Source organism: Nelumbo nucifera, chromosome 5 (genome assembly GCF_055504915.1).
Source record: "Nelumbo nucifera cultivar China Antique chromosome 5, China Antique-T2T, whole genome shotgun sequence".
Lineage (NCBI taxonomy): Eukaryota > Viridiplantae > Streptophyta > Magnoliopsida > Proteales > Nelumbonaceae > Nelumbo > Nelumbo nucifera.
Window position 1 is genome coordinate 80250001 of NC_142653.1, and position 23583 is coordinate 80273583.

A 23583-nucleotide genomic window follows, 5' to 3' on the forward strand; every position below is an offset into this window, starting at 1 on the left:
ACAAGTTTGATCAAGATGGATGTAGAAAGGAACTTGCTAGGATAATTATTGTAGATGAATTACCTTTTAAGCATGTGGAACGAGAGGGGTTTTGTCGCTTTTGTGCTAAGATGCAACCATGATTTGTAGTTCCTTTACATCATATAATAGCTAGAGATTGTTATAGTCTTTATGTGGAGGAGAAGAAAATGTTGAAACAATTTTTTAAAAAACTATCATCAAGGGTTTGCCTCACTATAGACACAAGGACATCATCTCAAAACCTTAGTTGCATGTGTCTTACTACTCATTTCATTGACGATGAGTGGAAATTGCACAAAAAAAATTAAATTTTTGTCCAATTTCCGGTCATTCAGGAGAGATAATTGGCAAGGCCATTGAGAGGTGTTTACTTGATTGGGGCATTGAGAGAGTATTCACTGTAACGGTGGACAATGCATGTTCAAATGATGTAGGGATTCAATATCTGAAGAAAAGACTTAATAATTGGAAGGGAAGTGTCTTAAAACATCATTTCTTATACGAGATGTGGTGCACATATTTTGAGCTTAATTATCAAAGAAGGGTTATCAGAGGTAGATGATTCTATTTTCAAGATTCGTTCTGCAGTGAAATATGTAAGATCTTCACCAGCAAGGTTGCAAAGATTTAAGGATTATGTGGAGAAAGAAAAGATAGTGAGTAGGGGTCTTGTTTGCCTAGATGTTGAAACTAGGTGGAACTTTACTTACTTAATTCTGGAATCTACTTTGAAATTTCAAAAGGCATTTGATTTGTTGGAGAGTGTTGATAGTAGGTATATAAATGATCTTACTCATGGTAAAAACAAGGGTTTGCCTACTGATGAAGATTGGGAATATGCCTGTGATTTGCTATTTTTTCTTAAAATTTTCTATGAAACTACATTGAAATTGTTTGGCTCACTTTATGTAACTAGAAATGAATACATGAAAGAAATTTATGGTATTGGAATTGTTCTTTTTCGGAGGTGTATGGGTGATGATTCCTCTATTAGTTTAATGGCTTACAAGATGAAGAAGAATTATGAGAAGTATTGGAATAATGTCAATAATATCAATAGTATGTTATTCATTGCAATTATTATTGACCCCCGATGTAAATTGGAGTATGTGGATTGGGTTATTAGTGAGTCATATGATGTTATACTACTAAAGTGCTAAAAGAGAAGGTGAGACAAGTTTTGACTTCTATGTATGAGTTTTATAGTTCAAGTCAGTCATCTCCTAATATTCACTAAAGTAATCAATCTTAGGATCTAAATGATGTGGAAGTTGAGAATGCAGAGGATGTTGCTGATTTCATGAATTCAATATTTAACAAGCAAAATAGCGGGCCAAGGAACTTTAGAGAACAAAATGGAATTTGATAATATTTAGGGGAAGAATGTGAAGATCCAAAAAGTAAATCATTTGACATATTGGCTTGGTGGAAAACTAATTCCTCTAAATATCGAGTGCTTTCTTTGATGGCTCAGGATTTATTAGCTATGCTTGTGTGATAGTTGCATCTGAGTCGTCTTTTAGCACTGGATGTCATGTGCTTGATTCATTTCGTAGTTCTTTAACTTTGAGAGTGGTAGAATCTATCATTTGTGGAAAAGATTGGGTGCGAATGTCACGCGATTATCTTTATATAGAGGAGAGCTTAGATGAGCTTGAAAATATGGAATCAGGTAAAGTTTGTGTTTTTCAATTTTGTTTTTATTGTTCATGTTTACTTTGTTATAGTAATTCTAATTTGCATTTGTCTTTTTATTGTAGAAATGACATCCTTGTTCGAGGAGCATCCTCTTGTCAACATTGATGATTAAGTGGTTAAGTGGTTGTGGAACTTGTGTTTGTGACTTTGTGGTTGTGGTTGAGAACCTTGTGTTTCTTTTTTAACTTTTTTTATGATTATGGACTTGTATTTGTGGTTTTTATGGATTATGGTTATGGACTTTTATGGCTATGGACTTTAGGACTTGTAATTGTGGTTTTTATGGTTAAGGACTTGTTGTCTTGGTTATTACTATGTTGTTCCATAGAATGATTAAGTTGTTTTTTGCTTTTAATTAGTGAGAACATGATAGATTGACAGGTGAAGAAATTAGTATCACTTGTAGGCTTTGGTTTTTGGAACAACTTTGGTTGGAACAAGTGAAGAAATTAGTATTAATTTCATTACTTGGGTAGTTGGGTATCCTGCCTTTTGTAACAGTTTTGGGTTTTGGAATAGGTGAGAAAGGAGACACTGTTGGAACCCTAAAATCTCATGTTTTTCCTACATATGATGGAAACATGAGTAAAGTTGTTGAAGGCCATCGCAGGTACTATACTGCTGTTATTTTGGTTTAGAAGCCTAGTTCAATAGACTTTGGATAGGTTAATAAACTAGAAAATGGTTTGGCTGATTCCCTAGCCAAAGCTATGCACCTCTCTCTCTCTCTCTCAAGCATAAGAGAGTAAAGATGGTGAAGTTCTCTAAGCAATTTGAGGGTCAGCTTGTCCCTAAATGGAAAGAGGTCTTTGTTGATTAATGATTACTGGCAACTCAAGAAGGATCTCAAGAAAATGCATTTCCCCGATGATAAATCCACCCCCTTCAAGCATCAACACAGCTCCTTAGCCCACACCTTCTCCCCTCTAAAGTTCTCTTTTTATGGCCATCATCATAGAGAGCATGGACCAATCCAAGTTCTCTCTCTCTCTCATCTCTATATATGTAATTACAATTGTATACTAATGTTTTATATGTGATGTTCATTAGGTTCATAAGAAGCTAGCTTCTTCAGATAGTAATGGGAACATGTATGAGACTGAATTGCTGGAGCAGTTCAATAAAAAGAAGCTACATCATTACAAGAAAATGATTAGAGGATCTTTCACTGAGCTCTATAAAGGGTTAGGTTACCTGAAAACTTACAGGTATATCATGTCAAAGCTTAATCTTGCTTTCTTAAGCTACAAAATAAAGAAAAAGACAAACAAGTCTAATAGCTTTTCTTATTGTAGTGGTTCTGATGTTGCAGACACTGTAAAGATATTGAAGAAATTTGATAAAGTAGATTGCTACTATAATTATAAATAAAAAAATAAATTTCTGATTAGGGTTGAAGGTTTGACAGAACTGATGAGATTTATATAAATTCTTTATTGTTCTTGCAAGTTACTGAGAAACAAGTTTTACCCATCTATCTCAAAGTGGTTGAAACAACTCAAACATGGCAAATTTCTTCTTGATCAAACAACTTCTTAGGTGAAACATTTTATGCGTAAATGGATATATAGCCACTTAATAATAACAGAAATTAAGAAAAATAACTAAAGACAATAAGCATGCCTACAAGATATAACCATGAATATGTTACTGTTGATTCATACATGACCACCAGAGACATAGTGCTCCTCTGGTAGGTCAAGTACTATTTGGACGGCCATAGATTTACACATATCTAACTCGTCTTTGCATGCTTCGCACATGTAATTAGGCTTTGACTTGTAAGTAAATAACCATTTAAACTTGCTAATAAAACTCACTATGGTGCAGATGGTCAAGTTTGATGAAGTCGAGGAGCTTTTTATTAAGCACTTTGCTAAAGATGACCGAAGAAAGGCCATGAAATATCTTAATCCACACCAGCGTAAAGAATTCTCATGTTGTAACCTTCTTCATTGGTAATAATCTTCATCTAGATTTTTTTTTGTGATAACTTGAGAATATATTTTGTTAGGGGTATCTTCAGCATTTTAGAAATTGTGTGTGGAATCCAGCCTTGTTATCTAATTTGTTTGCACCCATTCTTATGGGATTATCCTGGAACTCACAAAATATGACTTCTTTAATTTAGTATTTTAGGTTTTTTTCACCCATTTTTAACATATTTTAGGTTTTTTGTTTAAAAAGAATCAACTTGTTCACAAAGAAATAAACTTGTTCACAACACAAATCACAAATTATGCTGTTTTTCCTTTTTTATTTTTTATTTTGAGGGCATAAAAAAATGAAAAAACAAACCACGGTTAACCGATCCGTTGGTTCAGTTTCGGTTCGGTTAAATGCAAAACCAAACAAATCGGTTCGGTCCAGAAATGTGGGCACCCCTAACTAATGGCAAGGGAGGATTTAGTTAATTGTCAAAAAACTTGGGGGTACTTTAAGGCAAGTTCTAAATAATACAAGTGTAATAAGTCAATTTCCTAAAACTTAGGGGTATTTTAAGAGATTTGTCTAAAAGCTAAAAGCAAGACGATGAGGTAGAACAATCATGTATACCACACAGAGACAAAGAGATAGAATGGTGAATCTCCATATTAGATGATGGACAATTATTTATACAATGTATTGTAGGGCTTTCTATTGGATGGTAATGATGTACATCGGATCCATAAAAGGAATATCTTCTATGCCAAATATGTTGACCATAAGATAGATGCCATTCAATCATGGGTGCCTTATATTTAGTTTCTTATTATCTGAATGGTTATAACAAAATAGATTATGCATTGTTTGATTTTACATTCAACTAAGTTTGGAAAGAATATAAATACAAATATGTACACTACAAAACAAGGTTAACAAGTACTATAAACAAGGTTTACATGGCAATCACAATGAAAGGTGCAATAAATCAAATTTTCTTACAAATATATTAATAGAGAAGAGGTTATTAAAGAGTCATGTGATAATTGAAGGTACAAGGTAGTGTAGGACTGAACCTTAGAGTCCATTTTCTTTGATCCATTAATAGTGTACTTGGTTTTAGTGATGCCTCAATTTGTGCTAGCTCGGGGTGAATTTTCTCTTAATAGACTTAGACCTATGATTGCCCTAATTTGGATTTTTAAGGTGGCCTTAGTAAAGGACAAGTATTTTTGGCAACGATTTTGGCAAAACATGGGTATTCCTTCATAACAAATATTTTTGCATGTGAGTCCATGATTAACACTAAACATCTTGTTTAATTCTTTAAGTATAGTACTATTGGGGCACTATTATAACAATATTATTTTATTTTTTATATTTTGTCGCCCTAGTATAAATACCAATACCTGGTGTCACTAGCAACAATTTTGCTTTCAAATATCTCTTCTCTTTCTCTTTTCTCTTCCTCTCTTCTTCTCTCCTGCATAACATGGTATTGGAGCGGGACTATCAGATCTGAAAGGAGAGATCGGGTGAACTATTTCCTTCGCACCATATTTCCAGATATACCATCCTCATCTACTATTCAGGTGATTGAAGATCCAATGTTCTCACACATTGAAGTAATCTCTCTCCTTCTCCTTTTTTTTTCTGGTCGTGTGCTAGAGCCGAACCTGTACTATGTCTGCTGGTTGGATGTGAGGTGATCAACACCTCTTTCTTTCTTTTTTTTGGGGTTGACTGATCCCTGTAAAAAACTGTAGGTCAATGAAGACCTTTTGTGTGTTGCGATAGCAACTTTTATGGTGAACTTGAAGTCAGAGAGTGACCTATACATGCTTTTAACATGACCTCAGTTTGAAATGCTTGCACAAATGTTTGCGCAAATGATGTTGGATTACGCCTTGGGCACCTATGGAAATGCTTGCGCAAATGTTTAGTTCCATTTTTTGAGTCCCCACCAAGTTTCTTATTACAGTACTTAGAAACTGCCTTGACTTGTCCATCAATAGTTACTTTTTTAAAATGTTCCCATACAGTAGAAATGAATCTCTTTTTAGATGGTTCCTCTGAAGTTGTGGTACTTGAACTTCTTTTTCCAACATCATTCCTAGAGCTTGAAGAAGGATGGGCTATTGTAGTTGTATCATTTGGGATTGAAGCAAGAGATGAAATAGAAGTTTGGCTAGCTGGTACTAGTAGAGAGTCAGAATTATCTCTTTGTCCAGACATCAAGACTAACCTTAAAGAAAAAATAACTATATTTTATAAGTAGTTAAAAATGTTAGACACATAAAAAAACAAGATAGAAAATAGTGATAAGATAACTAGGTTCTTATAAAGAACTAGAGATATTGGGCATTAACAATTGTTAATGCATTTAGATTTAGTTAGATTCACTAGGTCATTTGAGCAATTCGATTTACTCATATTTTCATGTATTTTCTATTCCTCTAATATTTTCAAACCTTTCATTAATTCAAAAACAAGAATAAAATAGGTGGACATAGATTATTTTAACAGTTCTTACTAATTAGATTTTGCAGTTAAAGTCTCTAATTTCATAGAAAAATAGAAAAAAATCATAAAAGTTTTCACCTAAAGATTCTAGGAATTAATATCCAATGCCAACCTAGGAAATTAAATAATATCTAAATAAAATTTATGATATGTTTTAAGATATCAAACTTTAAAGATTTTAATGAGGCTGATAACATTGTAATAAAGGTTTATGCAATAAAAGAAGATGTCAATTAATTAGGTTACTTCCATCTAATCAATTCATCCAAATCCATACAACCATCAATAAGACATAGTTCAAAACTTTAATCAACAATTTATTCTCTATTAAATTTCTTCTCTCTCCCTAATTCATCTTTTCTTTTTAATTGCCTACATAGTTCAAAACCATCAACAAGACAACAATGCATAGGAATTTTATTTATACAAGATAACAAGAAACATAGTTACATAATACAGAGGGACTGAGGAGAAGCATAGTTAGAGAGCTTAAATACAGTTTTAAACCTTTAATCAACAAAAAAAAGTGAACAAATAACTCAATTTACAATTCACATATAAAAATCCTGACCACACAAATAAGAAAGTGAAGTATTAAGAATATAAAAACATATAGTACCATCAAATGCATTATAGTTGTAGTAAAGGCAAATTGATGTAGGAAAACCAAGGCAAATTGATATAGGAATTTTATTTATACCAGATAACAAGAAACACAGTTACAGAATATAGAGGGATTGAGGGAGAAATACACAGTTATAGAACTTAAATACAGTTTCAAACTCGAAATGAAAACTTAAATACATACCTGATACCATCAGTTTCACTATTACAATTTACAGTGGTGTAGAATTCAAAATGTGGACAATTCTCTTCAATGAGCCAGTCTCACTATTATAGTTTATAGGTTACAGTTTGCAGCCGATGTCAGACTCTTTATCTTCTTACTCTCATCCATCAAACACTATTACAGGGAGAAACTGAGAAACACAATTACAGGGAGAAATCGAGAAACACTGTTACAAGGAGAAACCAATGTTACAAACACTGTTATAGGGAGAAACCTAGAAACACAGTTATAGAGGGAGAAATTGGGCGAATGAACGGAGAGAGAGGAAGAATGATAGATATGACGGTTCCTCTGTAACTAGTCACTGCTACTATGATGGAGGTGGTGCCTGACGGTTGGCGAATGAACTTGTCTATTACACCATAGAACTTGTCCATCACACCTCAGAACATGTTCATCGTACATTAGAACTTGTCTATCGCACCTCAGAACATCAGCAACTCACCTTAGAATTCCTTCATCACACCCAAAATCGTATTCGTCTACCTTCCTCGCACCTTGTTATCGCATTACACCTTCCATCGCAGTGCAATGGATATCTATCGTGACTAGCCCCTTGTTTTCTCCTTTTTTGTTCTTTTTGGTTTCCCTCCTTTTTCCTTTGGGTGTCCTCTTAAAAAGAAAATTTACAAACTTCTTTGCTTTCATATAATTAACTGTACTTAGCTTTATTTCCAAGTAGTTGTTTACTTTAATTTCTTTTCTTCTTTAGTTTCTTGTTTTGCTTCATTTCTATCTTTAGTTTCCTTTGGCAAGCATCAAAAGAAATTAGCTTCTCTTAGATCCCCAAATGTGGCCACTTAGAAACTTGTATGATTGTTTATAAACTTGAACACGTGGCTGCATTCTCCCATTGTTCTTTGTTTCTTTTCTATACATCTCTCTTGCATGTTTGAACACTCATGACATACACACACACACACACACACACACTTCCATGGAAATAGAATTAGAATCCCACCTTACATATTAGAGGAAGGATAGTAGGTGTGTAACTCTCAACTTTGGTTCTTAAAGGATCTTCCAAACTTTCAAACAATTCACCAACCAAAGAATCCCACTAGTTCATGGGTGGAGGTTTGACGGTTAACGACCTTGTTGGGACCTTTAAGTCTAGAATTCACCTAACAACCTCATGCATTTCACCTAGAATACCTATACATAGAAGCCTTAGATAAAGTATGATAGAAGAACTATAGTTTAATTCAAACTAGGACACCAAGAGTGTTATACTATTGGTTTTTCTATCTTTTAAAATAAGATAAAAAATAAACCCCAAACTCTTCCAACCCATTAAAAAATGATTTGATCTTTCATTAAAAGACATTAAAGCACCTTAAAAGTTATTAAATATAACACCTAAGCTCCAATTTCCAAATATTAATACTTGCACATTTATGTTAGGTTTCCTAAGTAAAATCCTAAATAAAAGATAATTACAATAATACAAGGTAGAAAAAAAACTTTCAATTAAGAGTTAAAAAACAAATCTACATCCCTCATCTAAAATCAAACCCCAATAAGAAAAAAAGTTCTCAATCTAGGAATTAGGGTCAAAATCAAACCTACAACTCTCCAAAGTTGAAACTCTCATTTAAACTCCTTAAAGAGTCCATCTTCCTACTCAAGGTTGTTGTTCCCTATCTTGGTTAAGTGGATGCATGCCTTTATGAGTTTAGCTCTTGAAAAGTAGTATCAAAAGATCATTTTGGCCCCTTTTATTTTTTATCTTGTGTCCATATCTTGGCTAAGTATTTGCATGACTCTATGACCCTATGTCCATCTTAAGGCTAAGTAGATGCATGACTCAATAAGTTCACCTCTTGAGAGGTAGCATAAAAAATGCCATCTTAACCCTCTTCTTTGCCTGGAGTATTTAGTAGTTACATGTATGGCAAGGGTTTATCCCTTCCTTGACCAACACCAAAAGATATTTCATCCCTTCATCATTTAGTTAGAAGTGAGGACAAGTTGATGTGACTCTATGAGTTCACTCTTGAGAAGTAGCATCAAAAGGCTAATTTAAGCTTAATTCCTCCAAAAATCTAGGTTGTCCAATACATACACGTATGGTATAGAGAATAATGCTCCCTCGGCCAATATCAAAAACACATTCTTACATTCCTTCATAAACTTTCAAACTCAAATATTCTCCTTGCTCTTCTCTAATCCAAATTGAGTAGATGCTTGACCTATTGAGTTTACTCCCGAAAAGAAACATTAAAAGGTTGTTCTATTGGTCTAAGGGTGTCTAGTAAATGGACATGTTGAAGGGACTAATCACTTTTAACCAATATTAAAAGACATTCCCTTTCATACCCAGAACCATGATACAAAAAAGAAAAATAGTAATAAAAATAGAAAACATAAAAATAAAATAGGGATAAATAATAAAATAAAAATATAATAAATAATATAAAAGAAATATAAAGGATTTAAAAAACAAAATATTAAATAGAAGATCCATAAAACAAATAAACAAATAAGATTTCATAAGAAAATAACAAAAAAATATAAATGTAAAAATAGACTTAAAAAAACAAAAAAGGATAATTATGGGAAAATCTTTTGTGATGTTTTGTTCATCATTTGTTTTACTTTGTTGTGATCTTAATTAATTGAATAGTTATCTACTTTGTGATTGTGCCTATTTGGAACCCCATGTGGGCCCCACCTATTGGAACTAGGAGAGGGGTGCCTAACCCCTTCCCTTTCCCATTTGAGTCTTACCTAGACTAATGTAACTAGTGCCTCGGATTTTGGAATCACTATTAAAAACAAAGCGGTTATGAAAATCATTCTTGGAGGTCCCATCACCTCCATTTCCTTGATTGATGGGTGAGGACTCCATTTCTAGCCCAAGTGAGCCATTTTTTGATGCTCACAAGTTTGCTTATATACTAGGGTATATTGGTACTTCTTATAGTTTTAAGCGATATGAGGGGCACTTTCATAATTTTGCCAAACTGGGTGGGTCCTTGGTTCAGCTGGGTCTAGGGGGTCAAATAGGGGTTCAGATTTGATGATGGGGGTTTTGGGTCAATGATCAAAGGGTTGAGATAGGTTTTGGGCGCAGAGTGGGGTTTTATGTGTACGAGCTACTAAGATTGACCAAAATGGAATCTTATTGGTTGAGGTGGTATACAGGGGTATTTTTGACTAAAATATGGAGGGGTATGGTCTTTAAGAATTTTGGGTTGATTGGTAGGGTTGGATTGGTCCAAATGGGCCCGGATCGGGCAGATCTGGAAAGGGCTTAGTTCAGTTAATTTGGGGTTTCAAAATGAAATCTAGGTGTGATCGATGGGTAAACAAATGTATTTTGGGCTGAAATTTTATAGGTAGGTATTTGGAGATACATTGGACCTGGTGGTAATGTCTAATTAGTTGATAGAGGTCAAGATTGTAGGAATTTGTGTCAATGAGAAGATCCAGGATGAAATCTTGGTTTGATAGAAGGGTAGATGTAGAGATTTGGGGTTAAAACTTTATGGGTTTGATTGGCTTGGATGTGCTTGGATCAAGGAAATCTGAGTTGTGGGTGTTTTTTGCTAATGAAAGGGGTCAAAATGGAGCCTTTGCTTGATAAGAGGGTAAATGGAGGAATTTTGAGTTGAGATTTTGCAGGCAGCCATTTAGGTTGTTTGGGGGTTTAATGAGGGTATCTAACCTATGGGTGGATGTGTAGATGGGGGTGATTGGGGCCATTGGATAGGTTTAACGATGAATTTAAGGTCTTTTGGATTGAAAGTTGGGTTTTTTAGGTTTTTGGCTATTTCAGAAAGGTTGGATTTGTCTGATCGGGCGTCTAGGGTAAATTAGGAGTTCAGATGGTGAACTAAGCAAAATTTGGGTGTTGACAATCATCAAATATTGAAACTATCAAATTTATCACATATCAAAATTATCAAACTTATCAAATCATCAAATATCAAATATCAAAATTATCAAACCATCAGATATCAAAATTATCGAATTCATCAAATATCATCAAATCATTGACTATAAAAAGTCATCAAATTCATTACATCAAATTGCCAAATATCAAAATTATCAAATTCATTAAATCATAAAATACGGAAATTATCAAAGTCATCAAATATCATCAAATCATCAAAATTTTTAAATTCATCAAACACCATCAAATCATAAAATATCAAAGTTATCAAATTCATCAAATATCAAGAATTAAAGTTATCAAATTAAAGCAATTGAATATCAAAAATCAAATTTATCAAACTAAGTTCATCAAATTAAATCAAATCCCCAAATATCCAAATTACCAAAAATCAAGATTAAGATTCATCACATATCATTAGATAACAAAATCAGAACCGGATTTAGCAAATTATCAAAAAAAAGAAAAAAAAGGAGAAACAAAATCAATGTATAAGGTATAGAAAATGAAATCCAACATTAGAAAGCTCAAGATAGGCTGATACTAAAACCAAATCAAGTGATCAAAGTTGTCAAAAAAAAAAAAAAAGAAAAAAGAAACAAACAAAAGGAAAAAAGAGAAACAAAAGAATCAATTACTTCTTTTGGGATGGTACCGCTTTATTGTTTACGTGATAGTTGCATTTGCCTACTAAGGCCTGGGATGGTGCTACACCTTCCAAGCAAAGGTATTGCTCTACATTAATTTCGACCTCGACTAAAATTCCTCCCCAAACCTCTTGCCCTTCACAAAAATCTTTAGGTGTTTTTTTTTCTTTGTTGATTTAGCAGTTCGCTACCTCCAACAAAGAGGGGCAGCTGTTAGCACTTGATTTTTTCTTAGTCCCTTCTTTGAACCATCTCCTACATTTCGGATGCCTGATTGAACCACACCAATCTCTTTAAAACATGCCAAAACCCTAAGAAACCAAAATTTTGCCCAAATTCCCATAAATCCACTATTAAATCTATATGATTCCCTTTTGATGGTCTTGATTGTGCCACATCACCATACCTGATCCCCGATCAAAGTTCATAACATTAAATAAATTACTTAAACAACTAGTCACACAAATTTTTAACCCTAAATTCCTTGATTTAGCCAATCATCCATCAAAGATTTCATTTCGACGTATCTGAGACTACAACACTTCTATAGCCTAAAACCTGTGATCTGTACATACCTAACACAATCAAACCCTCCCAATAGTCTCATAATCCCAATCCATACCTATCCTCTAAATTTCATCGCAAGATTCCTCTGTTTGACCCATCATCAAGCCTTAATTCCGTTTTGACGAATCTTATTGATCAAAAGCTTACCTGTCACAAATCTCCATCATCCAAACCTTATTCTACCAATTGGACCCCATCACCATTTTCATAGATATCAAATTTCATATCGTAATTCATCCATTTGACCGTTAAACTAAAAAGATACCATTTTGATGCACTAGATTGAATCGCCACATCAGTTGTCCCAACCTAGGATCTCAAGAGGGTGGGGACTAATGTCAGCTCATTACTTGACCCCATTAAAACACTTGGACCAATGAATTTGAGCCTAATAGGTTTAAAAAGCTCAAAATACAAAACAAACCCCACTTGAAACTAAAAGTAGATAAAACCACATTCAAAAGTTTATCAAATTTACGTATTTTGCCATTGTCAGCCCCAAATACAGGGCTGCAACATTTGGCACGCCCCAAGCCCTCATTGGATGCATGAAATCCATAAAAAGCCTTCCATACTCGAGAAATTTGTTGCACAAAGAAGGAATGGTCAACTGTAGGCCATTTTTTCTAAAAACCATTGCCTATTTCAATGAAAGAACTCTGCTGAATAGCAGATACTGTAGCTGGATGAATTTTAGACCCATTTCCCTCTCTTTTCCTCTATAGGCAATGATTTTGTAATAAACTCATTTCACCTAAAACCCCAAAGCCCTTGAAGTTCAAGCCCCAAATCCACTTCCCCTATTTTCCAGACTAAAGATTTAAAGCCAAAAACACCCATCCCAACTCGATAGCTCACCCAAACTTCATTTGAAGTTTTTCTAACTGCTGGAAAACCTTCGTCAAGGTTGCATATGAGAGGTAAGTCTTTCATTCCACCATATTATTTTTCTAAGTTTAAATTCATAAATCTCTGTTTTCAGTGTTCTAGGTTGCTTGAGGTCCCGAAACCGTGAGAAAATTGCATTCACAATTTTATCCAAATTTAGAAAAAGAGGTAGAGAGGCAAGGATCTTAGGAAAATTAGTATCTAAGACCTAATAACATCATCTCATATCAATTTAGGATAAAGTTGGGAGCATTTCACCTTATTTATGGAGTTTTAAGCAACCCTTTTCATTGGGGTTTTGTTAGAATTGGTCCAAAACTGCTCCTATTTTGGGCTATTACGACAGTTTGGAGAGAAGGGTGCTTAACACCTTCCTTCTCCCAATCCTTCCAAATTTAGAATCTCTTAGTTGTGTGCTTTTTATAGGGAGAATGAAGTCATTACCAAATTCGGTAAATTGAATTTTTGAATCTGAAATGAGGGTCCATTTCCTCTAAAAATGGGTGGTGACTCCATTTCATTGAGCCGGCCATGAGCTTCTCGGAGCCCACAACATCAAAATCATAGCTTCTTTTAACTTCATCGTAATCTAGAATTCCAAAATCGCACCATATAAAGCTTCCATTACACCTTAGAAAGCCTTCATCACAACCCAAAAATCCAAAATTACACCATAGAAAGCTTTCATCACACCTTAGAAAGCCTCCATCGTGACTCAGAAATCCAAAATTTCACCTTAGAACTTGTCCATTACACCTCATAACATGTCTATCACACCTTAGAACTTGTCCATCACACGTTAGAACTTATCCATCACACCTCAGAACATGTCCATCGCACCTTAGAACATCAACAACTCACCTTAGAATGCCTTCATCACACCCAAAATCATACTCATCTACCTTGCACCTTCTTATCGTATCACACCCTCTATCGCAGTGCATTGGGTCTCTATCTTGACTAGCCCTTTGTTTTTTCTTTTTTGTTTTTTTTTGTGTTTCTTGGTTTCCCCCCTCTTTTCCTATGGTGTCCTCTTAAAAAGAAATTTTGTGAACTCTCTATTTCTATATAATTGATTGCACTTAGCCTTATTTTTGAGTAGTTGTAAGTTGTAGTTGTTTACTTTCTTTCTTTTCATCTTTAGTTTCTTGTTTTGCTTTATTTCTATCTTTAGCTTACTTTGGCAAGCATAAAAAGAATTTAGCTCTCTTAGATCCTTAAATGTGGCCACTTAGAAAATTGTATGATTGTTTGTAAACTTGAACATGTGGCTGCATTCTCCCCTTGTTCTTTGTTTCTTTTCCTGTTCATCTCTCTTGCATGCTTGAACACTCATGACACACAGATACACACTTCCATGGAAATAGAATTAGAATCCCACCTTACATATTAAAGGAAAGATAGTAGGTGTATATCTCTAGACTTTGGTTCTTAAAGGATCCTCCAAAAGTTTTTGTTAAACAGTGTATGCCCTTAGCTCCAGTTAGATTAATGTATAGATACATTTATTGTAAATGATTAAGAGTACATTATTATTTCATGTTGATATTGGTATGTTTCTCTAAAATTATCCTTAAACTGGACACTTATGAGACTTGTGTTAGTTTAAAATGTTTTCAGCTGTTGGATAGACTTGGAGAGTTTATCCTGCCAAGACTGACACTGATGTGCTACCAAAGAAGTTGGGGCAGCTTGTCTTAGCTTCTAGGGTTAGATCCAAAGTACATGCAGTGTGTGTTTGGATGATACATTAAACTTGGACCATTTTCTAGTTATGCTCTAGACCTTGGAGATTGATGGGAAAAACTAAAAAGTTATACATAACCCCTAGACTTGATTATGATACTACACTAAGTGTTGGATTGGGCTGTCTTTGATATTGCCAATAAGTGAAATCCATTGAGGGTCAAAACTTGAGTATGCTGGGGCAGTTTGAGAAGTCATTTGAGTGGGTGATCATATTGATAGGATTGGCCCCCTTTGTTAGACAAAGTAAATGATAAGACTTACACTCTCTTTGATGGAAATCTAAACTATCGGTAGTAGATTTCAACTATGTTTGAGATTTTGTTTTGCAAAATATATTTATATGATATATATATATATATATATTATGTTTTATGAAAAATGTTTGCAAAAGGTTTTGATTGTCGGGATCCACCTGAGCATAGAGTGTGGCATTGTAATTTACAGCCAGGGGAGATGTCCTTTCATGTCGGGCAGTGTTGTGATCATTATGGGCTGAAAGGTTAAGTATAAGAGACCATTACAAAGCTGATTACCTGATGGGATTTATCTTACTTAAGTCCATTATCCTTGGGTCTTCATAGGATGGCTGGATTCAATGATCATTTAGGTGTAAATGTTGGGCCCATATTGATCCCATAGTGATGTGCTCTGGGGTTCACTACGTTTAGTAGGAAATTCAGCTAAGCCTTTTCATTGAGCCTGGGCCAAACCCTTGTAGATTTATGCGAGATCATTATGGGGTCCCATGCCATACAATCAAGCCTAGATTGGCCATGCAACATCTTGGGTCATGAGCCTTTGAAGGAAATGGGCTTAATGCCCATAATTAATAAGATTAAGTCAGTTGTCATATGACTACTTAAGTTGTCATGTGCTCTGGGTCAAATCTAGGTTTGGAAATGGGTATGGAGCACTCATCCACTTAAGAGGATAAGGCTTATCTCTTAATAGATTCCATATCCAAATTAGATTTGGATAATCTCCTAATTTGATTAAGAGAGTGCTCAATAAAGAGAAAAAAAAAAAGAAGAGGTCAAACTAGACTAGGAAACCACTCTCGTTCTCTCTTCTTTTTTTTTGTCTTCCAAGAAACCTTATCACGACCTGGGCTTTCAAGGGCTGGTAGAGATCAGTTTTCTTCTGATTTTTGCAAGAAAAATTTAGAGGAATTTCACGCTCACCTTCCCTAGTTCGATCCAAGTAATTGGGTTGCAATTTTGCTTAAAACTATGTTGTTGAATCAACTTCACCTATACACTACGCCATTTTCAGTGAATGCTGGTTTTAGGATTGATTTAGGCATGAACTTATACCTTGAGATCTGTTTTTGTGATATCCATATTAGGTATAAATCTCCCTATTTGTTTGGTTTCAAATCTGGTCCGATTCAGTGCAAGACTGATATGGAAAAATGTAGTTTTTCAAAATGTAGAGAATTCGATTCCTAGAAGGATTAGGAAATTTTTGAAATTTCACCCAGCCATCTAATATGGTTCAGCCATTCATATGATGGATCTTAGCCCTTCCAACACAAACTATCAACTGATCAAAGAAGCCCACTAGTTCGTGGGTGGAGGTTTGAAGGCTAGTGACCTGGTTGGGACCTTTGAGTCTAAAACCCACCTAACAACCTTATGCATTACACCTAGAATACTCATATATAGAAGCCTTAAATGAAAGTAGGATAGAATTATAAGTTAATTTAGACTAGAACACCAAGAGTGTTACACTATTGGTGTTGCCATCTCTAGATGTAGGATAAAAAATAAATCCCAAACTCTTTCAATCCATTAAAAAATGATTTGATATTCCATTAAAAAACATTAAAACACCTTAAAAGTTATCAAAGATAACACCTAAGCTCAAATTTCCAAATACTAATACTTCCACATTTAAATTAGGTTTCCCAAGTAAAATCCTAAACAAAAGACAATAACAATAATACAAAGTAGAAAAAAAAAAACTTTCAATTAAGAGTCAAAAAACATATCTACATCCTTCATCTAAAACCAAACTCCAATAAGAAAAAATTCTCAATATAGGAATTATGATCAAAATCAAACCTATACCTCTCCAAACCCAAAACTCTAATCTAAAATGTTTAAAGAGCCCATCTTACTACTCAAGGTTGTTGTTCCCTATCTTGGTTAAGTAGATGCATGACTTTATGAGTTCAATTCTTGAGAAATAGCACTAAAAGACCATTTTTGACCCATTTCTATTCTTTATCCTGTGTCCATCTCTTGGCTAAGTATATGCATGACTCTATGAGTTTAGCCCTTAGGAAGTAATATCAAAAGGCCATTTTGATCCCTTATATTCTTTATCCTATGTCTATTTCTTAGTTAAGAAGATACATGACTTTATGAATTCAATTCTTGAGAAATAGCATCAAAAGGCCATTTTTGTCCCCTTTTATTTTATATCCTATGTTCATTTTAAGGCTAAGTAAATGCATGACTCAATAACCTCTTGCGAGGTAATATAAAAAATGCCATTTTAACCCACTTCTTTGCTTGGAGGCACTAAAAAAAAAATAAAAATAAATATTTTTAGCAGCAGTTTTTAAGTGAGAATAGAGGGCGACTGCCGCTAGAAATGTATTGTTTTTAGCGGTAATCGATTAAAACTGCCACTAAAGACTCACCGACTGCCACCAGAAAAAAGTAAAACGGTGCGGGTTTTCCTCCTCCGCCCATTTCCTTCCCGCCCTCTCTGTTTTCTCTCTCTCACTCTCTCTCCCCCAGTAGTCTCTTTCTCAGTCCTCAATCTCTCTCGTGCGCGCGCTCTTCACCTCTCTCTCTCTCTCTCCTGTGATCTCTATTAGTTGTTCTCTCGCTCTCACTCGCTTTCTGTCTCAATCTCTCTTAGTCCTCTCTTTTGCTATCTCTCTCTCTCTCGTGCTCTCTCTTTCTCATGCTCTCTCTCTCGCTCTCTATCACAGTCTATTCTCTCTCTCTCTCTCAGTCGTTCTCACGCTCTCCTTGCTCTCTATCTCAATCTATCACACACACAGTTACACACAGTTGCACATCTCAATCTCTCGCTCCCTATTTCAGTCACACATCGGCGACATCTGATTCAGGTAAAAATCCCTTTCTCTGTTTTTTAGGTTTTGTGTTTTAAAAAAAAATCAATAGTCGAGCAGCTCACCAAAGAGCAGATCTTAGAGTTCAATGAGGCTTTCAGTCTCTTCAATAAGTAATGTCATTGAACTCTGAGATCTGTTCTTTCGAATTTAAATTCAATTTGATCCTATTTTGTGGATTCATATATATCTCTATTCAATTTTTGAATTGGATCTGATAAAAAATTAGGTTCTATTTTAAAATTAGAATGAATTTGATATATATTGATTTTTTAAAATAAAAATGGTTGAAAAAATGCTTATGTTTTTCTGCATGTTTTTCTTTGTATAAACTGTTTTATCTTTTTTCTATTAATAATTAGTTAAATTCCATAAGTGGCATTTGTATCTGAAGAAGGTCTCTGGGTTTGGCTACACCACAGGACTTGTCTTACAATAATTTGAGTGGCCTTATTCCCATGTTTCCTGCACCAACATTCAAGTAAGTTGCTGCTAAGTTTGAGTGGCGTTACAATAATCTGTTTTATGGGGACAATTGCAAGGAACAACGATTTCTGTCCTCTGGGTTTCAAGCAGTGGACTTCATTTCCAACTCCACGTAAGGAGGACATTTGGAACCTTGTACTGCTTTGATTTTTTTTTATTTAGGTTTGTTTATTTGTTTGAATTCATATATTAATCGTTAATACATTGGCTTAAATATGTTCTTTGTAGGGTAAATTTAAGATAGACAACAAAGGTAGAAAGTGGGTATTGTCCTTGATTGGAAAAAAATGGAAAGATTACAAGTCAGATTTAAAAGCCATGTACTATGATCTAGTTACCCCTGACGAGGCAATGCGGAATTACCCAAATAAGGTTCCTATCGATCAATGGCAGATTCTTGTCGCTTTTTGGAACTCCGATGAGGGCAATGTATTATCTCTTAATTATATTGATTAACCTATATTGTTTAAGTGTCACAATATACGTGGCCTTATACTTGTTTTTATAAAACTGTAGAAACGGAGTGCTATAGCTAGAGGAAATCGGTCCCAGCAAAAATACGCACACTTTGGGAGACCAGGAGTAATGCAAGATTGCGTCATGAGATGGTAATACAATTAGCTAACTATACTACTACTTGAAAATGATGATAATGTCTAATGCTTAGTATGGATATAGATGCAGGAAACCGGTGATGGGGCGCAACCAAGCAAGGGAGTTGTGTGGATCAAAACACATAGAAGGAAAGATGGGGTGCTTGTAGATGTGGAATCAGAAAGGGCAATGGTTGTTTATTGAACTAGTGAATACACACACACACATGTATATAGTGTTAATTATATGATTTAGTATGAAAATTCCATATTAGCCTCACAACAATTGTGTTGTCTTTTGTAGGAACAATTAGAGAACCTGGCATCACAATGGGCTACAACTTCTGGTGGGTCTTCAGTCCCTAATAACGATGACTTTGATCAAATATTTGGAGTGGAACGACATGGGTACATGCGAACGTATGGATTAGGCGTTACTCCTTCCACTCTGAGCATGAGTTGTAGAAATAGAGCATCAGAGTCTACATCAACTGGAGGAGGTTTTGGGCATGAGGATAGAGATGAATGACTCAGGCGGATAGAAGATAACAGTGAAAGGGTGACTAGAGCATGTAGTCATTGAAAGATTTAGATACTTCCTCAAAATCTTCAAGACATGTTAAACGATGATCGGGATTTACCTTCAAGATGTGCAGAGGTAATATGTGTCTCAAAGTACAATTCCAAGTTTGACATTGTAGATGTGTTTTCTGATATGCTTCTTGTTTGCTATTATTGTTATGTTCCTAATCGATCATCAACATGACTGTAGAGATTTCTTCCTCCTCTGCCTCTTGATGTTGTTAGACTAATCAACAAAATTGAGCTATTACCTCCTCTGTTAAGTGAATTTCTAAGTAGTGCCTGATAATCAGAAATGTGGTCATGGCTTCTATACTTCCTTAGGCTTTCTCCTTCTCCCTTCTCTTTTCTCTTGTTTTCTCTTTTGCCCCACCTAGACTTCTGCTCTGGCTCCAATCGCAAAGATGGGAATTTGCTTCTGATAGAACCCAGATCCCGACCAAGATACTTGGTGTTATCGTCCTGGCTGCCACTAACAGGCCGGACGTCCTTGATGCCACATTGCTAAGGCCTGGCAGGTTCGATCGGCAGGTCACAGTCGACTGGTCTGATGTGGCCAGTAGAGTCAAGATACTCTAGGTTAGCTCAATTAACTCTGATCAAACGCTTTTTGCCTTTTTCCATGCTCTTCAAACCTTTCTTCTTATTAGAAATTTGTGAATATGTGAGTTGATTGGACTGGTGTACGAGAATATGTGGGTTGAAAACTGAGCCTTCTGAACAACTACAATATATTGAACTGAAAATGATGTTGAAAAGCAACAATCATAACTGCCCAATCCAGGGTCAGTGACAGTGAAATCTTTTCTTTTCTTTTTCTTTTGTTTTTGGTGATAAAAAAAGGGAAAAGAGGGTTACAAGAGAGTCTTCTACCAACAAAGGGAAATGAGTAGGAAGCATGTTTGAGATTGCAACTATAGAGGTTCGTTGGTAGCAGATCTGGACTCCATATGGACAAGTCTTAATCACCACACAAGTGACATATGTTCAAGGTGGTATCATTGAGAACAATAATGGTGGTAGGGGGTGTAGATGGGTTCTTCACTTTGGTCTATGCTTAATTCTTGGATGTGTCCTGTTGATGCATTCAACCTAGACCTACCAAACATATATAAACAAAGAAAAAAAAATCAAAGATCTGGTGCCGAACAAGCAAACTTCTGGTGATGAGTCTATAGCGGTATATGTGTGCATGGCATACAAATTAAGGCTCAGTTTGGAAGGAGTACAAATGTGTATCAGATATGTCTGGCCTTCTAAAGCTTTTAGAATGATGTGGGTTGCAAAGGCACAAGTCTGTGAATTTTGAGGTACTTATATCAGATATAGTGAAATAAAATTGTAATGTGCAACTTGCTACTTATTAGGTCAATATGATTTATGGTTTTTGTTCGTTTTGAGTTCTAATCATTTGTTTACTTCTGAGACAATATTTTTAAGTCTATTTTCTTGAGAACTCTATGGTTTCAATCCATCTTGAACTGATTGTATTTACATGGCTAATGTGGCTTTTTCTTGGATCAATGCAAACCCAACCTACCCGGTATGTGGTTACTTCAGCCCTCATATGAAATGCAGCATCTGCTGCTGATAGAGGGTAAATTATCTTCTGGAGATCTTGATATTACTGCTTCTACCCAGTTTCTACCCAATGAAAGTGTTCTGTCAAATTGGAAAGTAGAAAATCAGTACTACTACAAAAGCATGGCATCAGTGCAGCTTTTGCGGCAGGTTTGCCTTCATTTTCATAAAGATTTCAGTCTAGAACAGGTAATTCTCCTGAAATAGACATCACTCAAATAATATATGGCCTCTATTCGAGTGTGGTATGTCATCTTGCTATGTTCTTGTTAACTACAGGTCAATAGGTCAGCCTCTTTCCTCAACCATCTCGTTTTAGTACAACAGGAACAACGGTCTGTTGCATATGGATTTTCTCGGCATCTAGAAAGATTGAGGAAATGCATGTTGTCTTTGAAAGATTTAGATTCAAAGTCAGCTGTTGTAGATCATGAAACTGGTTGTGACTTGGTCACCCCAAATCAACATGCCATAAATAAGTGCATGTGGCAGCAAAAGGTTAGCTTTCCTTTTGGAAACATTAACTAATGTGGAGGTATTTTCACATTTGTTTCAGCTTAAAATGATTATTCTAATATTTTTCTCATTGAAGCAGCTACTGTTTGATAACCTTTGTTCCATGGCCCATGAGGCACATTTATTGCTGAGAACAGTTGTGAGTACACATTCAAATACTTGTCCAAGTGTCAAGGTCACAGCCAACAAAGTTCTTCTTTTCATTGAGAAGTTTATTCCAGATTTTCAGAAGTCATGCCAGAATATGATCCAGTTATTAAGATCTCTATCATCCCTCGTGGGCAAGTTGGTGGGCTTACATTTTTTGCTCCAAGTGGAGAGTGGCTTGAGTCTGGGTTATACAGCAGAAGCTACCTGGAGAACCAAATGGCTGTAGCACTTGGTGGAAAGTTTGTCATAGACCCATCTTTCTTATCATTCCATTAAATCAAAGGAAGAGTTGGTTTGTGAATCTTAGTGCAATAAATAACCTGTGGAGATCATCATCATCTGCATTTGGTAAAGAATTCATAAACAGACATTCAGATGATTCCTAACTAAATAATCCACTGCTGAACCAAGTCAATGAACCATATGGTAAATTGTCAAGAAATAACATTCAATGTAGCTCTACAAGTTAGAGGTGGTGATTTTGTAACCATTCTGATTCCAATTCCACCTGTCAACCAAATGGACCCTTAAAGACATCCATCTTCACTTGTTCTTTGGAAATGACAAATGGTCCATGGGTGGAGGGAGTTAGCTTAGCCTTAGTTTTTAATGGAAGATGGAGGAGGAAGATTCCCACTATGCTAGAGCAATCTCCAAGGGGCTTTACCCAATGTTGGTCCTTGCTATTTGGGGTCTGGGAAGGACACGACTGGATGAAGAAAAGGATCCATTGCCCTGAATTTGTTATAGAGCAACCTCTGTTCTAATAAAAAGATGAATAATTTCTATTCTCTTTAAAGGTGAAACCACTTTATCATTCTCAATGTATTTATCAACTCCATAGAAAATTTGTATTGAAGACATTATGTCAGTGAGTGCCCGTAATATTGGGGAAGTCCATTTATTATAGGACATATGCTGCCATTTTTTTATTGGAAATATATGTTGTCAATTAGGTTTCTGTATACATGTTGTCTGGCATTGCAGTTAATTGAGTTCATGGGATCAAAACTTGTTACTTTTCTTGTGATACAGATTGAAGATGAAAATCCTGTTGAAAAGGTACTTGTTATGACAGTGGAACCTGGATTTGGTGGTCAAACGTTCATGCCAGAAATGATGGATAAGGTGCAGTTATTTGAGGGCTTTGGATTTCTTCGGATGAGGTTAGTTGGTACACCTGCTAAGACTAATAATCCCTTTTTGGATTTCTTTCATAACAGGTGCGTGCATTGGAAAGTCTCTCACACATGGTTGTGTAGGTGGATGGTTGCTTGGGACCTTCAACCATTGATGTGGCAGCTTCAGCAGGGGCAAACTGTATTGTGGCAGGAAGTTCAGTTTTTGGAGCTGCGGAGCCCTCGCAAGTTATATCCCTACTACGGAAGAGCGTGGAGAAATGGAAACAATTGATACTGATCTAACAATCTGCCAATTAATAAGCTCACTGTGTGTACACCGTTAATCTGTACAATATGCTGAAATTTTGAAAGAGAGATTGGTTTAGATCCCACTGAATTCTTGTACAAACTAAGAATTTATCAAATTGAAATTAAAATGTACGTGATTCAAATATTTTGAATGGAGAATGGTTTTTTTTTTTAAATTTAATTGTAATTGATGTTTTTTTTTTATTTTTTGTATTTTGTTTTGGTATAAATGAATATGAAGAAAACAGGTAGTTTGAAGAAAATTAGAAAAAAAATGGGTTATTTGAAAAAAAAAAGTATACTTCTAGCGGCAGTCGCGCTAAAAGAGCACAGTTTTGTATTTTGTAGCGGCAGTTTTGTATTTATACCGGCAGCTACAAAAACTGCAGCTAG

At 35.2% G+C, this 23583-nt stretch overlaps 1 protein-coding gene across 5 annotated transcripts; it reads left to right on the plus strand.

The window, feature by feature from the left end:
- The first annotated feature begins 17432 nt into the window (after positions 1-17432).
- LOC104593847 (midasin-like) lies at positions 17433-23376 on the plus strand. Of its 5 annotated transcripts, none has more exons than XR_016076817.1 (11): positions 17433-17849; positions 18275-18450; positions 18567-18767; positions 18855-18946; positions 19017-19124; positions 19236-19589; positions 21074-21283; positions 21374-21592; positions 21690-22560; positions 22796-22888; positions 22984-23376. XR_016076817.1 is itself a non-coding variant. In XM_010253879.2 (10 exons), the coding sequence occupies exons 6-10, from the start codon at positions 19548-19550 to the stop codon at positions 23171-23173; spliced, it is 753 nt and encodes a 250-aa protein (XP_010252181.1). In that variant the 5' UTR covers positions 17433-17849; positions 18275-18450; positions 18567-18767; positions 18855-18946; positions 19017-19124; positions 19236-19547; the 3' UTR covers positions 23174-23376. The 5 variants fall into 5 exon arrangements, 2 of the variants coding, with proteins under 2 accessions (XP_010252181.1, XP_010252182.1); XR_016076818.1 differs by having other exon boundaries at positions 17619-17849; positions 18567-18710; XM_010253879.2 differs by lacking the exon at positions 21690-22560 and having other exon boundaries at positions 22796-22926; positions 23023-23376.
- Positions 23377-23583: the final 207 nt, after the last annotated feature.